At 46.3% G+C, this 16726-nt stretch overlaps 1 protein-coding gene across 1 annotated transcript in view; it reads left to right on the top strand.

Moving 5' to 3' along the window:
* Myo16 (myosin XVI) overlaps positions 1 to 16726 on the top strand; it is a 319471-nt gene that overhangs the window by 248894 nt on the left and 53851 nt on the right. The window contains exons 28-31 of the mRNA XM_027387882.2: positions 1884 to 1980; positions 7185 to 7413; positions 9118 to 9386; positions 14771 to 15967. Of these exons, the coding sequence (XP_027243683.1) occupies positions 1884 to 1980; positions 7185 to 7413; positions 9118 to 9386; positions 14771 to 15967 (1792 nt within the window). The remainder of the gene's footprint in view (positions 1 to 1883; positions 1981 to 7184; positions 7414 to 9117; positions 9387 to 14770; positions 15968 to 16726) is intronic.

The following is a 16726-nucleotide window of genomic DNA, read 5'->3' as shown; positions in this document are numbered from 1 at the left end:
GATACTGTTCTAAAACAGCCTTCTCTTGTGACTGTCTCAGATTCCAAACAACTGAGAAAAAAAATGATATGCCTGGCTTCTCAACCCAAGAGCTGTTAGGAGGGGGTGGACCTGCCTCATCACCCCAGCTGGCAGGATACAAGCTCAGAGTCACACTTTGTACAAACTGTCATCCAGTCAGACAATGGGCCACAGTTGGGGAAGACTTCAATGAGAAGCTGGAATCCACCAGATGTGCTTAGAGTTACTCGGGGGAAAGGCACATAAAATCCTCTGGCCAAGCATTCTGAAGACAAGCGTGACCTGTGAACCCTTCCAATACCTAATGTTGTGAACTCACGTGCCAGCCTCTAGTGTCACCATGATGTATGGTGTAGACTGAAGGCTGTTGTCGCCTTTATGTAACCTACACATGCTTGGAAGCACACATGTTAGTCTTCTTAGTTAATGATTATTGTCTCAAGTGCCAAGTTCATGATTACAAAAATTGTTGGAGTAGTTGTTTGATATCTGTTACACAGCAGAACAGTACTGCAAGCTTCCTCTACATTTCCTGCTAGGACACAGCAGGAGCACCCAGGATCTGCTTCCCCAGATGTCTCTGAATTCTTGCTTTGTGAGCAGCCACCCTCACACATTCCTCCTCTCTATAGTTTCTCATACAAGAAGTGCACACGATGAAACCATTTTTAAAATCACATGACTGTAGCTTGCCATTCTGGCTTTAAGACATTTTCGAAACAGCTGTTTTTATCAATGGTAGTACATGCAACTGTCTTTGCCAGTGGTACAGTTGGATAAAGCACAGATAGATGGCTCTGGTGCTTTCCATAGAAGTTGATTTGATGTCATGCTGGAATTCCTTTATAAAGCACAATGGTGGCGAGTCATATCCATGGCACAACTACTGTTTGTGGACACATCTATAAAACAGGTGCTCAGGAATTACTTTGTGGGGTTTTTCTATTGTGCTGAAGTTCAGTAACTGTCTTAGTCAGGGTTTCTATCCCTGTGAAGAGGCACCATAACCATGGCAACTCTTATAAAAGAAAACATTTAATTGAGGCTTACCGTTTCAGAGGTTTAGTACATTAATCATCATGGCAGAGAGCGTGGCGCCCGAGAGTATGACAGCATGCAGGCAGGCATGGTGCTGGAGGAGCTGAGAATTTTACACCTTGTTGCAAAGGCGACAGAAAGTGGTCTGAATCACTGGGCATGGCTTGAGCATATATGAGACCTCAAAGCCTGTCTCCACAGTGACACAGTTCCTCCAAAAAGGCCGTACCTACTCCAACAAAGCCACACCTCCCATTAGCACCACTCCCTATGAGCTTATGGAGGCCAATGACTTTCAAACTACCATAATATCTACAGAAACATAAATACTACATGCATAGAAATACACAGTGGTATGGGGAAAGGTGCTCAAGTGACATGACACAACAGTAACACCATGTTTTCTTGGTCTTGGTCACTTTGTGGGATTGTGGTCTTTTGTGCTGTGTTGGGTTCTTCTTCCTAGCTGTGGGTAGGAGGAACATGATATGAAAGCTGCCCCTGAGAGATGAGGGGCCCTGGCATAGGACGGTTCACTGGGAGTGGTATTATCCTTACACAGAGTCAAGACCAACTCCCTTGAGCAGCCATCAGGTCAGCAGTGTATAGCTGTTTTAACACACAGACTGTTGATAATACACACACAGCCAGTGTAACATTGCCTTAAATTTTAATGAAATAAAATAAGAAATGAATACACCTGGTTAATTTTGTTATTTGTAGTTTCCAGTTCTCTGCCCTAAAAACCTCCTGCCTGACCATTTCCCTGCCATCCCTCTAGCATCTTCTTGCTGTGGAAGGTGACCCTGCTGTTCATGTTGCAGGTGGGATTGCACAAAGTGTTCCTGAAGTACTGGCATGTGGACCAGCTCAATGACCTGTGGCTCCAGATGCAGCGGAAGATCGTAATGTGCCAGAAAGGTAAGTGCACAAGGCACTCATCCCTTCACGGTGTGAGTTCCCAGACCATTCAGTGAACCTCTGAGTTTAACCATCAGCAGGACCAGCATCACAGCGGGCCTTCCAACCCACCTGATGAAACTCCATCCAGACAACTGACTCACAGGGTGATGATGAAGCTTTGCTATGTTGTTTGCTCTGAACCAGTGTTTGTAGACCTTTCATTTTTTATTGGTTATACTCCATGTGAAATGGTGTAAGTTCTCAACTCAATCACAATTTGGGGGAGGAAATAAACATATCGTACCATTTCTGCATTCTGTACCTTGCAGATTGCCAGCTGTATTGGTCTCTTTAGGAAGCACAGGACAGTGAGATTGTGCCTGGAAATCTGCAAAAGGAAAAACTCCACCTGGCACCTGGTGGCAGCTGTGAGGCATGTCTCCGTGGCACCCAGTACAGGTCTCAGTTGTGCTGGGCTCCAAGAGCTGGGACCAGTTAATTGCCCAAATAGCATTTTCTATAACTCTCCTTAGGACTTGGAAAACCCTTCACTATTTTCCTTCAGGGAGCGATGATAATATTTGGTGTGATTTCTTTTATGGCTGTTGGCATCCATCTCATTATAATTTTGGGAGAGATTTCACTTTGAATTTGTTTTCTATCCAAATCTAAATGACTACTAAAAATGTGCATTTTTACAAAACAGCCATTCCTCACATAAAATGGATATAATCAGCACATTTAAATAAATAGGGGCAGGGTGGGATGTTACACGTGGACGTGTGTGTGTGTGTGTGTGTGTGTGTGTGTGTGTGTGTGTGTGTGTGTGTGTGTGTGTTGTCTTGTGCAGGCATGGAGGTCAGAGGGCAATGCTAGTAGCATCTGTTACTGCTCTCCACCTTAGTTTTTAAGACAGGGTCTCTCACTAAACCTGGAGCTCACCCAATTATCAAGATGGCTTCACAAGAGCACCCAGGTTCCCCATGTCTACTCTTCTGGCCCCCAGCCCTCTCACCTTTAATGCTGGGTCACAGGTGTGTGCCCCTAAAACCAGATTTTCCACATGAATATTTGGTGTGCTTTTCTAGTAACTACTTTACCCACTGAGCTATCTTTTCAGATCCTCCCCTTTTTTTTGTTTTTTGTTTTTTGTTTTTTGTTTTTTGTTTTTTGTTTTTCAAGACAGGGTTTCTCTGTGTAGCTTTGGAGCCTATCCTGGCACTCGCTCTGGAGACCAGGCTGGCCTCAAACTCACAGAGATCCTCCTGCCTCTGCCTCTGCCTCCTGAGGGCTGGGATTAAAGGTGTGTGCCACCAACATCTGGCTCTTTTCAGCCCTTTTAAATATTTTAAACAGTGTTTTTTATGAGTTGTTTAATTCATTGTAGAAAAGTACAAGAAAGGAGAAACTAATCCATATGCCAAAATTTCAGTGTGACATAATGGTATGTGTTTGAATATTTTTTTCAAATGGTAAACATGCTAGAAAACAATGATATGAGTTTCCCTCTATTTTGTCCTCTCTTTTTTTTTTCATGTGTGGGTCTTGTTTGGCTGTGGCCTTGTGAGAGCTCTCCTCTTAGTTTCAGATGATTAAAAAAAAAAAAAAAGTCCTACCATGTGCAGAATTTAACATATCCAGTTTAAGTCTTGGCCAAAGTTCAGAACCTTGTTCCAAACCATTCATCAAACCCAAGCCTCCCTCTTGGCTGCTTCAGGTCTGCCCCTCACAGAACAGTCCATGAGAGAGAGTATTTTTTCTGGTCTCTGTTTCTCAGGGTCAAGAGGAGAGGGAGGGAGAAGAAGGAAGAGAAAGAGAAGGAGGAGGAGGAGGAAGAGGGAAAAGGAGAAGCAAGAGGCAGAGGAAGGCAAGGCAGGGAGTGGGTGACAGAGGTGGCAACAAGAACTGCAGTAGGCGTATTGTGACCCTGCCCTGATCTCCCTGGCTAGGACAGATGCCAGATACACTGTACACACCCAGAAGCATCATCTCTCTGACTCTCCACGCTCACTGGCAGCATATCTGTGGTCAGCCCCTTGTCACTGACTCACAGACCCTGCTCACCTTCTTTCAGCAGACGCCTCTTCCTTGAATACTCCCCTCCCCTAGAGAGAAAGAAGGGCAGACTTATCCAGAGGTTATGGCATGTCCCATTGGCCACAGCTGTGACTCTGGGGTCTTGCAGCCTTCTGAGTTCACCCAATTGTAGCAGATACATAGCGAGCTCTCAAGCTAGTCTCTTGACCGTGCTTTTTCCAGCCTAGAGCAATAGTAGCCTTGTCTAGGGAGGTGGTCCCCTTCTCTCTGGCTATGACCAATGCGCCTCTGTGTCTCCATCCTGCATCTATGCAAGGGAGATACCGACTGTGACTATTTGGAACCTTCCCCTGCCCCACTCCAGGTGGCAGCTACACCCCGGCCTCACCTGGAGGCTGGTTGGAGGTGCAGCCTCAGCACCACCTCACACTGACTGAATCCAAACGTGGCTCTGAGCCACAGCTAAATCTGGGTCAGGAAGAGCCCCATTTAACACAGTGCTATGTGTGAACAGAGCAGGGCAACGGGTGCTCCTGGAAAATGTCCTTAAATATAATGAGAGGAATATGTGGCCCTCTTCCACATGTCACTCACTTGAAATTTCTCTTCTAGTTAGCCTCACAGACTAAGTTGCTACTATAAACAACCTGGAGCAGAGGGCGGAGACAACTTTGCTAGCTCACCTCTCTGAAGATAACAGTGGAGAGAAGCCTTGAAAATAGCATTGAGAGAAAAACCATCATTTCATTTTGAATAAATGAAATAATGGACACCAAAAAAAAGCACTTTCAAAACCACAGGCTTTTGAGAGTATGCATTAGTTTTTTTTTAATTTTTCTTGTTTTATTTTATATTTATATTATTTATTTTTATTTTTTGTCTCTTAGAATTGATATTAAATTCACTCAAAATTTATGTAGCTGGAGGCACTTCCATTTTTGTTTCATTTTTTTGTTATTGTTAGTAAATCCTCGGAGAAAAGAAAATTTCACATTTAAATTTGGAGAGAAGTAAAATTTAAACACAAACTAAAAGAAGCAGCCAGTGGCCCAGCAGCAGAGGCAGGCTTTACAACTGTGAGCAAATGAATCTCGCTGCCCATTTCCAGAAGGCTTGTTTTGCTGCAGTGCTTTGTTGAGAATGGTAGTTTTCTGCAACACATTGACTTTGTAAAAGAATTCTAGAAGACTGACCAGTAGGAGAGGAAGAGTAGACAGAGTCCTCTGCCTGTGGGACACCAGTGGCATCCTGTGATGTCTGGCATTTGTTCTCCCTGTTAGTCTGCCTTTGCTTGCAGGAGCTTCAGCCTTGGGACTGTATTTATACGTTTGCCTCCTAAAGGCCAGTGACTGTTTTTGTCCACTGCAAGAAAAGAGCAGGTAGACAGCCCAGATAAGGTCCCTGGTCTCCCTCCCCCCAGTGCATCTGTCACATTCCGTGCTGCTTAATCTTATTCTGAATTTTATGTTTCTGAAAGTCTGACTGTTAAAATTTTGTTGTTTATAGATTAGTTCAGCATGTCCATCTCGTAGGGAACTTGATGTGATTGTATCTGGATTGAAAGGGAGAGCCTTGAGGATGCTAGAGCATTTTGCATCTTTTTGTTTTCTTTTTTCTTTGAAGCCCTAAGTGGAGAAAGCTGTGTCTGTCTTTACATCGTCTCTTAGACAGCCCACATGTGTGTTGCTTTCTAGGCATGGGGGAGTCTTACTTGGTGATTTCCCTCCGACATTGCCTATCTTTTTAATCCACAGTTTCTTCTAATCTGAGGCATTTGAAGCCTGAAGGGATAACATCTCAGAGGCTGACAGGCTAATGTCAGAAGTCAGCAGTCTGTGCTGGTCCCAAGCATCTGCAGTGACTGCCTTTGCACCTGTCTTGCCCACTTCGGGATGAAGGCCAGCTCCCTTGCTCAGAAGGCAGCCTCCTCCATTTCCACCCCACGTTAATTGTTAGCAAGTTCTTTCATCTATTGATTGCAATACCCTTCCATGTGACTTCCCCTACTGCTGATCTGTCCCCCCTGGAGGGCCACAAATCACATCTAGAGGGCTGCAGGCTTGGGGGATGGAGCTGCCTCGCAAGCACAGAGGGATTTGAGCCCAGGCTCTGCCATTCCGTGCTTGCGTTTACTGGAAACGAAAAGAATTCCATTATCATTGTGACCAACACACATATCTCCATGCCTTATATTGTTTCCGCATTAAATGGCATTAACTGCTGAGATGGCCAAGTGTCTTTAGATCCTGCCTTCTGATTCTTTTTTTCTCTTGAACAAAATCCCTGCTGGTCAATTATTGGTTTCACTGAATTTTAATTATTCCCCAGATTTTACCCATATTTTTTTTTAGGCCTGCAATCCTGAGAAGCAGGAAGGATACATTTCCTATTGTTTCTATAAAGTCTCTCTAACTCTCAAGGCATGTCAGCCTCTAGGTATTATGAACAAGTATTTTAAAAACTACCCCATGAAGCCTTGAATGTTTCTTGAATGACCAGGAATCACAGAAAACTATCAGTGCATTCCAAAATGGTTCAGGAGAAGCCACACCTAGGTCTTTGTCATTGATGTGATCCAGACTTGTGTTACAAAAAGAAAACAAAAGGGTGGAGGTGGCTTTTATGAAATTTTGCACTAGAAATCTCATTTAGGGGAAGAGATGCCCATCATGTCATTTTAGTTATGTCCTCTTTGCTGTTATAAAATACCCCAGCAAAAGTAACTTAAGGCTTTACTTGGGCTCACAGTTCCACAGGGATACAATCTATCCAGATAAGGAACCTTAGCCATAAGACAGGAGGTTGGTTGATCACACCGTATCCATGCCCAGGAGGCAGGTGAACAGCAAGTAGGGCTGGGCTATACAGCCTTAGCACATGACTGCAGTGATGCACTTCCTCCAGCAATGATTAGCCTCCTGAAGCTTCTTCGCCCTTCCCAATAACACCACCAGCTGGGGACCAAGTATTCAAACATGTGAGACTCACTTCACATTGAGACAGAACCCTCCCCAATTTGAAATTAGGGTGTTCTAGCAAATTCTTACTCTGGGTTGAATATGTTAGTTTTGGTTGCAATGTGTGTGAGACAGAGTGGGGGGGGGGAAGGGAGAAGGAGAGAGAGAGCAGAGGGTTTTCTCGATTTAGCTCTGCCCTCTGACCTAGGGTTATGTTCTTTTATGAAGTTATAAGAGGGTTTCTGGCACGCCAACACTTACTTCAGAGAATGAACATCAAGCAGCAAGAGGTCTCGTCCATCAAGACCTTCTTACAGAGCACAGAGGACATGGCACTGAAAACCTATGATGCCCTGGTCATCCAGAATGCTTCCGACATTGCCAGGGAACATGACAGGCTCCGGAAGGAGGTCCATGCTTCCTACCACAAGAGCAAGCAAGAGGAAGGAAGCAAGAGGTAAGACCTGTTTGTAACACTGATTACCTTTGAGACAGGTCCTGGGATCCAAGGGATTCTGATGGCCCTCAACTCAAAATTCAATTGAACAGTGAACAGTTGGGGAACAGGCCTGCATGCCGTGTTAGTGGAGACACCCCAGCAATCTCAGAGTTGCTTTTCCTGGGTGGTGCCTTCAGGAACAGTGATCTCCATGGGTAAGCTCAGTCATAGAAAATAACACTGCTTCATCAGCCATGTTGATATTACTGGAAGCTCCAAGCCATCAAATCAGCTAGCAAGAGTTTTTAACATGCTCATGCAGGTGCAAGGCATATGAGGCTGGCTAATAGAAATTTCTGGAAATCCGGTCAAAGAATTCAGACACCACTTTGAAAACATAAAAGTGGTGAATAAATCGAAACACCTATATATGAGGTACACACCCAGGGAGGGCAAGAACCAGGCTCCTATACAAACGTGTGTGACTCAGGAACTGTCTAGTTTTCCTAAACACCTCAGGAACTTCTCTTTTCTCTCTGAAAATGACTCTCCCTTGCCATCACTGTCAAGTGAGTTTGTTGTTGCTTTTGTTGTTATTAAAGCGGAAATGGCTATGTGTCTTTGCTAATTAGCTTCCAATATTTTAGTGATTAAATGCTGGGGGAATATGTCCTTTGTGCAGAAAACTGTAATTAAACATTACAGGGGAAACAAATTATTCACTGAGCAGCTCTACCCTCATCCTCGGTGACTTCATTTTCTTCATGGGCAGCCAGCTCGAATGCTGGTGGGTTCCAGCCCTCTTGGTGTTCTGACACACAAGGATATAATTATGAAACAGACAGGAAGAAAGTCCTGGGAAATGAACTCACCAGCATCTCACATGATAACCCTCACATCTGAAGGCAAAAAGAAAAAAAAAATAAGCCAGACAACTACTTATTTTCAGTGCCTTCCCAAATCATATTTATTATTTTCCCTACTGAAACTAACCAGTCACTCTAATTTCTCAATTTGGTTATGTGTTTTTATTTGCCTGATATAAAATTAAGTGAAGAAACATTTGTCTGTTATTTGTTGATACCAGCAGTTCGATTGGCACCAGGCAACTGCGCAGAGTCACAGAGAGAATAACAATTCTGTACATAATTAGTAATTGCTGGTGAGATTAGATGGAGAGAGAGAGAGAGAGAGAGAGAGAGAGAGAGAGAGAGAGAGAGAGAGAGAGAATGCCAAACTGTGAATTTCCCTTGTTCATTATGGAGCACACTCATCTTCCTGCCAGGGGAAATGGTGATGAACTCCCCGCACTGGCTGCAACACTAACTCTCTATTAAGATGGATTTCCCACAAATTATCATTCAGATTGAAATTCTGCCTTTTTGATTTGCTTAAGAATCAGACTGTGAAAAATTCATTCTGGGGATGGCTGATGGGAAACATGAAGCCCGTTAAGTACTTGGAGCATTGCTGGGAGAATACTGAAAAGCAGCTGTGATGGACATCCCTAGTGCTCCATCACAGGACGGACAGGCCTGGGCAGCTCTCCTTGGGTGAGCAGGTTGCTAAGAGCTGCACACAGATTTTTCACCAAGGCCTGCTAGAAAGGTTCCCTGCCAAGGAACTCTCTTTGTGTCAGGAGAATGGGCTCACTGCTGTCACCTGAATGACACACCAGGGCCTCTGTGCTCTGTGACTGTTTGTGTTCTGTTTCCCCTTAAGAGCTGAAGACCAAGGAGGATCCCAGAATATCCACTCCAACTCTGGGCCAGTCTCCATGGTAGTGGACAGCCTTGCCCAGGCTCTTGCTGGACCATCCATCCGGTCACCATCACTGCACTCTGTGTTCAGCATGGATGACAGCACTGGCCTCCCATCACCACGGAAACAGCCTCCACCCAAGCCAAAGAGGGACCCCAACACACGACTGAGTGCCTCCTATGAGGCTGTGAGCCCCTGCCTTTCAGCCGCCAAGGATGCAGCCAGCGAAGGTTAGCCAAAGGGGGGCCAAGTGAATGCTGTTCTCTCAGCACACTGATGTGCTGGGTTCCGCTCTGCTAGTGCCCATGGCACCATGGTGGCCCTAATATATTTTTTAATAGCAATAAATCCAATTGTTGGCTTGCCAGCAGCTTTCTAATCATTAAATATAAATAATATTCAAATCCTTAAGCCTCTTAGGGGAAAGCTACTTATGTGTCATTTCCTTCACTCTGGGCCCACCTCACCATTGAATTAGAAGCTTCAAAGCCAAAGTAGTTCTAAAAGTTGGTTGCTACTCCATGTAATTTTTTCACTAATTAAAAAGGTATAACGATTCACCAGGCTTTCCTGATCGTGATATAATTAAAGTTTAAGCTCACTTCTTTATGTGGTGAGTGAATTGATGGATGCCGAGGGGAATTGCCACAAAATTCAGTCTTTGCAGCTTCTGAGACTAAGTAGCAAAGGGCTCATGATATGGTTACACAGAAATACTAGTTATTCTCCATCAGCTCTCGAAGTCCATATACTGTAAGTGTTCACTGATGGACTGATGCTAGAATTAGAAGAGCAAAGGAAATGCTTCTGAACAATACATTCACAAATCCAACAGGTTATAGATAAGTACTCATAGATGAACCGTGTGGTGCATGACCACCACACAGCTGTGTGCATGTGTCCTTCATGGAAATGGAGCAAACCTCACGGGGAAGGGTGGGTAATAAGTCAAATCATGATGATTTTAGCCCCAGATCATTGCTGCGGAGAGAAAGAGAGCTGGTGGCAGTGTTGGGTAAGTGGGAGAAGATTCTAGAGTAAATGTCTGAGAAGACCTCACCAAAGCCCAGTATCCAGTGAAATATGGAGCTGAGTGATCCAGTGATACAGAAACACGGCAAAACAAACTGAATTTAGAGAAATATCCTGGCTTCTGACCCATGACAGTTACCTAGAGCAATGGCAGCATCCAAGATCCCTTCAAAGGCATTTTCTTTAGTGCCTTTAAGAAAGAGGAAGAGGCCTGGAGAGATGTCTCAACAGTTAAGAGCACTGACTGTTCTTTCAAGAATCCAGGTGTGATTCCCAGCACTTACACTGTGGCTCACAACCATCTGAAACTCCAGTTCCAGGGGATCTGATGCCTCTTCTGACCTGTGGGCACCAGACATGGGTGTGGTGTACATACCTACATTCAGAGAAATGCTCACACACATAAATAAAACTTATTTTTTATTTTAGAAAGAATAAGATAAGGAAGGTCTCTGGAGGAATTTTTTGACTCAAAAATAAAGGCTGCTATTTTAATGCACCAGTTCTATTACCACAACTTTTAGGAGGTGGTGTGGGTAAAGCTCATATGTCTTCCAGCTGCAGGGTTAAGCATCTGGTGCAAAGACCTGCAGAAGGAGAGCAGTGGAGGCCAGAGAACAGTGTCGAGAGTCTGCAGCAAATGTCCCCTGGAGGCAGAGGCAGAGGCAGAACAAGGACTGGCAGGAAGCTGGTTTTCTCTTCCACTAGGCTGGGCCTGGGAGAAATAGCATCCAGTCAGCATGATGCCTGAGGTGGAGCAAAGGAGTAGTGTCACAATTTCATTGCCAGTGCCACTGCTGCAGGGTCTCTCTAGGTCAAGGAGGGAATCTCAGATAGTGTGAGTGGAATAAGAAGAAAAGATGTTTGAGCAGTGCAGATAGTGAAATGGGTATCTAACATGCTGAGATGAGGGAGATGAGGTAGTGGTGATTGGAGACTCAAAGTAGATCAAAGTCTCCAAAATTTAGATAAGGTTCAATACTACAGTGTCGGTGAAGCCAAGCCCGTTTCTCTTTGTATCTGGCAAGCAGACTTTATCAACTCCATGCACAGACCTCAGAACATCTTGTGAAGCCCAATCTAAGGTCCCCAGGTTCATGGGTATACTAGGGGGACACTGTTCTGTCACCAAGAGGCCAGAAGTCACATAGATGTGAAAAGAAAATAGCATGAATGCAGAATGGACCCTGTGATGAACAAAGGAACAATAACAAATATGCAAGAGGTACTGAGCCTAAGCAATACCACACAGGTAGAACTGGAAATCCAAGGCTCTAACCAAGTCCTCATCATCTCCTTTTCCCCTTGCCTTTAAATTTTTGCATGAATCATGCCTTACTTTCAGAGATAATAGGACCAGGTCGTGCTGGTATGAATAGTAGCCTAAATGCCACCAGCATGCCAACACCAAAAAACCCCAAAGGGAAGTATTTTGTGTGTGGAAGTGTTCCTGTCCTGCCAGAGCTTAGGACATGTTGAACATGACTTCAGGATCACTCATCTAGGCATGGCATCTCTGAGCTCCTGAGACTGGAAACGCAACGTGGCTTCTGGGTTCCTATTAGATACCAAAATGCCCCAATATTCCACTGTGTGACCAGGGTTGTTTTCAGAGTTTGTTCCATTGGCATTTTCGAGTACTTGTGATTATTTTGTGCATAAACTTCGAAACTCTTGACATAAGTAAATTTTAGTTGTCCTCGATTCCATACTTGCAAATAAGATAATCACATTACACACCCGGGAATAGCCACAAGACCAAATTAGATTTCAATACTCTTAACTATGGCTTCCCTAATTTTAGCTTATGAAGAATGAAAATTCCCAGCCAGACCCACAGAGACTCCAAATTAATATTCATAGGGCTCAGCAGGAAGCTATGTCCCCTGCAGAACCACTGTCTTACCCCTGCTGGAGCCCCAGCCATTCTTTAAGGAATACCATCTAGCTCTCATGTCTATTTCCAATGGCTAATCTCTTGTGGAGTATGGAAGAAAAGAACAAACACTTGCTGACATGAGGAGCCTTATTTTCAGCATTTCCCATCCTTATAACACCCTGTGGCAAATCATCACAGCCCTATGCAGATAAAGTAACTATGTTGGGGGCAGGCGGTACCAAGCCCATTATCGCTCACACATCGACCTTTGATCCAGGTAGGGAGACCCCAGTACCCTGTTTCTTGGCTGCTTCATCCAACAGGCTCCTCCTCATTTAATACAAAAGACTTTGCCTTTGAAGCACATCTGGAGGGGTGCTACATTCATTTCCTACTGTTGCTTAGCAACCCACCCAAACAGTGATTTAAATAAGGTAATAGCTGTTCACTGTTCTCTGTGTCTCCGGCTTTGGGTCTCAATAGACATGGATTGTCTGGTGGTTCCCACACAAGGTCCCACAAGAATGATCTAGAAGCAGGTCACCAGGACAGAGGCTATAGTCTTCTGAGGCCTAGGCATCCCTCTAGCTGGCCTCTGAAGTGTGGAGGCTTCTGTGGTTAATGTGGAAAGCCAGTGCTCCAGGGAGGAGGGGCAAGCCGATAGATGCCACCTTTTATGTGCCAACCTGAGGAGACACAAATCACTGCTACTGCATCATCCTATCCACCAGGACCGCCCCAGCATCCTTTCCAGGTTCAGGAAAGGAGACACGGATTCAGTCACTCAATAGGACTGAAAATAAATCTGTGACAAATGTTTTGGGGAAACCCAGTAAGCTTCGGCCCAGTAGGAACTAAACAATTCTTTCTTCTTTTGTGTGCCATAGAGTCACCACCTCCTGAAGCCTCCAAAGCCTCCTTCCAGCATCCCCCAAAGCTCAAGGGTTGGACTGAGCTTCCTTAAAAAGAGCGAGAGTCCCTGGCCCCTTCAAGCCCATGCTTTTCATGTTCACCCTGACAAGGTTCATTAGACTTGTGATTTAAAACAACAGTCCACATCGGCTAGACAGACAGTATCAGACACGTGTTCCGCATGCTCCTGCCTGAAAGAGGAAGGGAGGTGACACACGAGGTGACACACAGGGTCCTTTCTGCATGCCATTTAGAACAATAGTCAGATGGTGTCACTAGGACTTCTATGGGAATGGAGACCGGGCCCCTCAATGCCACGTTCCTTGCGTCTTAGGTTGATGCTCTGGAATCTTCGGGTCTCCCTTTGAATTACAGTTTCCTCATCTTGATGGTTTTGTAGCCTAAGGGCCAGTGTTCTTTCAGCCTGTTCCCTGCATGTGAAATTCCAGGGTCCAGAATCTCTTCCCTGATTGCCACTACCATTTTCTGGGTACGTGGACATAGTCTCTTTAAAAGCTTTGTGAACTGCTCATGAATCAATGGGTAGCATACCCCACTAGTCAGCAGCCATATCCACAACTCTCACTGTTTGTGAGGCAACACTCAGACCTGTGGCCTTGCTTCTTTCGGGAGATCAATGAAAGGCAACACAGGTCTCTCTGAAGTCTTAATGAAGGATGATGGTTGTGTGCGTTTGGCTCCAACTTCAGAGCAGGTTCTCTGGAGGTCCAAGTCCTTCTCCATATTGGAATAACATGCCCTCTTCAAAGCATACTAGGGAGCGCTGGTGGGTTCATAGATCCAGAAAGCCCTGATCCTTTTTCATAGTAAGTTCTTTGCCTCATCTCTTCAATGTCACACTAGAAGGACCCTGGAAGCAGCTGGGTCACCCTGCCTGACAGCATCCTTAGTCAGCTAGGCCTTTTCCATTTGCCATCTCACTGCCCCCTAAAGCCCTGCTTGGCTCTACATGGCTTCCTCCAGCTTCCACATCACATCTGCCCTGGACTCCTCTCAGAGCGTCCTCAGGGCCACTAGACTTCTGCTAAGGGTGGCTTCAATTCTGACTGCCCCAAGTGAGGTCACTGTGTCACAGTCAGAGCCACAATCCACTTACAGTTCCACTATCTGCATGACATGTTTTGGGTCACATAACCAACTTCCCAGAAGTCAGTGACTTCAGATCCAAGGATGTTGGCAGGGTTCTCTGGTGAGTCTCGAGTCTGGCTGCTTCTCTGCAGTGTGACCATGACCATCTTCATACCTGGGGCCCTTAAAGGCATAGTTCATATATTTGTGGGTCTTATGGTAAAGTCTTTGGACCTTCTGGCCTCAGATCCTCCTCTCCTTAAGGCTTCTCTCTCCCTGAAGCATCTTTTTTCTCTCCACATGGTGTCTCTTTCCCTCCCTGATGTAAAGGGACTACTGTGTCCACACTCCTCAATGAAGTCAGGACTTGCTCAATGAGGCTCCTTCCAGAATAGGAACCAGGCAGAAGCTGTACTGCCATGGCCCCAATATCACCCTGTCAACATCTCTCTCTGGGGTGATCAGAGACCCTCCCACTCGGAAGCCAGCTGGGGAAAATGCTATCTACTACAAACCCACTGCTGCCAGTATCTGTGAAGTGACTCTGAGGTGGTCCACGTGGATCCCTAGGCTGTCTGGAGGAACCTCAGGGGTGCTGTGGCAACCAAGATGATCCAGGGCAGTGTCACGAAACCCCATGTAGGCCTGGCTTCTCTGGGACATATTGCATACTGACCCTTGTATCTCTGTCTTCTGCCTTAGCTCTGACACGACCCAGACCCCACAGCGATGATTACAGCACCATGAAGAAGATCCCTCCTAGAAAGCCAAAGAGAAGTCCCCATACAAAGCTCAGTGGCTCCTATGAGGAGATCTGGGGACCACGGCCTCCTGGTATGATGGGCCATGTGGGCAGGCATCAGGCTCCAGGGACACTGAGTGTGCAGTGGGCCAGGCCTGACTCAGTACCACAGTGCACACCACAGCTGCCCCTGCCCCTACCCCTGCCGTTGCCACAGGGGGACTATGATGATGATGCCGAGCCTGTGTATATCGAGATGGTGGGAAACGCAGCCAGGGCAGGAGGCTCCGAGACTGACAGCCCTGACCAGGGCGAGTCTGTGTATGAGGAGATGAAGTATGTCTTGCCTGAGGAGGGCTGTGGCTCAGGGATGCTCACCTTCCTGCCTGCCTCGCCTCCTCTGCTTTTGGAGACTCGAAAAGCCATCATGTTGGAGGCTGGTGAGGGGACCTGCCAGCCCTTGAAGGACACATGTGACATCCCTCCACCCTTCCCAAATCTGCTTCCCCACAGGCCACCACTCCTAGTCTTTCCTCCCACCCCAGTGACCTGTTCCCCAGCTTCTGATGAGTCGCCACTGACACCCTTGGAGGTGAAGAAACTGCCTGTCTTGGAGACCAATCTCAAGTACCCGGTGCAGTCTGAAGGCTCCAGTCCCTTGTCACCACAGTATTCAAAAGCCCAGAAGGGGGACAGTGACCAGCCAGCATCCCCTGGCTTTACTGTATTTAATGGGTCCAGCAGAGTCTCACCACCTTCCACACCACCGCCACCCCCAGGGCCACCTCCTGCACCCTGTGGACCAGTCCCTGCACCCTGCCGGCCACCCACACACTTCGCCTTCCCACCAGATTCTGTCTTGATTACAGCAGCGAAAGCACTGACTAACTCTGACCCACCCAGGACACAGCCCAAGCCCAGTTCAGCCCCAGTGCTGGGTCCCTGCAGCTCCTTCGCCAAGGCTCCATATTCACCTGGAAGGACAGCCAGAGCAGACCTCAAGAAGGCCTCATCTACCTTCTCCCCACCGAGCCCTTACAGCCCACCCAACAGCAGGCCGCTGTCCAGCCCCCTGGATGAGCTGGCCAGCCTCTTCAACTCGGGAAGGAGTGTGCTGCGCAGGTCCGCAGAGGGACGCAGGATCAGGGAGGCTGAAGGTGAGAGGAAACTCTGGGGTGCATGCATGCTCCGCCGTGTGCACAGGATAAGCCACATCCTGAGTGTGGGGCCATTCAGAGAAGGTGTCAAACCCAAAATCTGACCCCAGGCGACCAGTAGCAATAAGGTAGGAGCTCGTCTTTCTGTGACTTCTGAATGCCAAACACTGACATTACTTGACACATCAGCACTTGAGGCGTGTGAGCTAGAGCAAAATTCAAATGTTCCCACTCAGTTGTGTTGTCATTGTTTTCCAATGACACTTTCTTACAGCTTGAACATGGCATCCGTTGAAGACATGTCGTGGCTGATTTGCATTTGATTTGCTGTTCAACATCCATCCCTGGTGTCCATATGTCCCATAATATCTGGGATTGTCATCTGTCCAGTTATAGGGTGTGGCCCTGGATGGTCAGGTTTTCCTCTTTCACATCCCAGCCCAGGGAAGAGCAAGGCTTGGTTCTGGTTTTGTTTTCTCAGATGCAGTTCCGCTGAAGGGACAGCCTGCAGTTCCTGGGTACTCTAGTGAGCTGGGGGTTAGGCTGCTGCAGCAAGAGGCAGCTGCCAGCAATAAGAAACATCCTGTGTTCTGCAAATGAGGAATGTAGCCAGCTACATCATTCTATGAGAGTGTTCTGACAATCTGATACAGAGCTCATCATATCTGTGCATTCCAGGTGCTCCATGTGTTGTGCTTACAGACCCAACAATCACAGAGGAATATATATATTCTCTCTCTCTCTCTCTCTCTCTCTCTC

The sequence above is a fragment of the Cricetulus griseus genome, assembly GCF_003668045.3.
Source record: "Cricetulus griseus strain 17A/GY chromosome 1 unlocalized genomic scaffold, alternate assembly CriGri-PICRH-1.0 chr1_1, whole genome shotgun sequence".
Classification (NCBI taxonomy): domain Eukaryota; kingdom Metazoa; phylum Chordata; class Mammalia; order Rodentia; family Cricetidae; genus Cricetulus; species Cricetulus griseus.
Note: the sequence above shows the minus strand (reverse complement) of the source record. Positions and strands in the feature narration are given on the sequence as shown.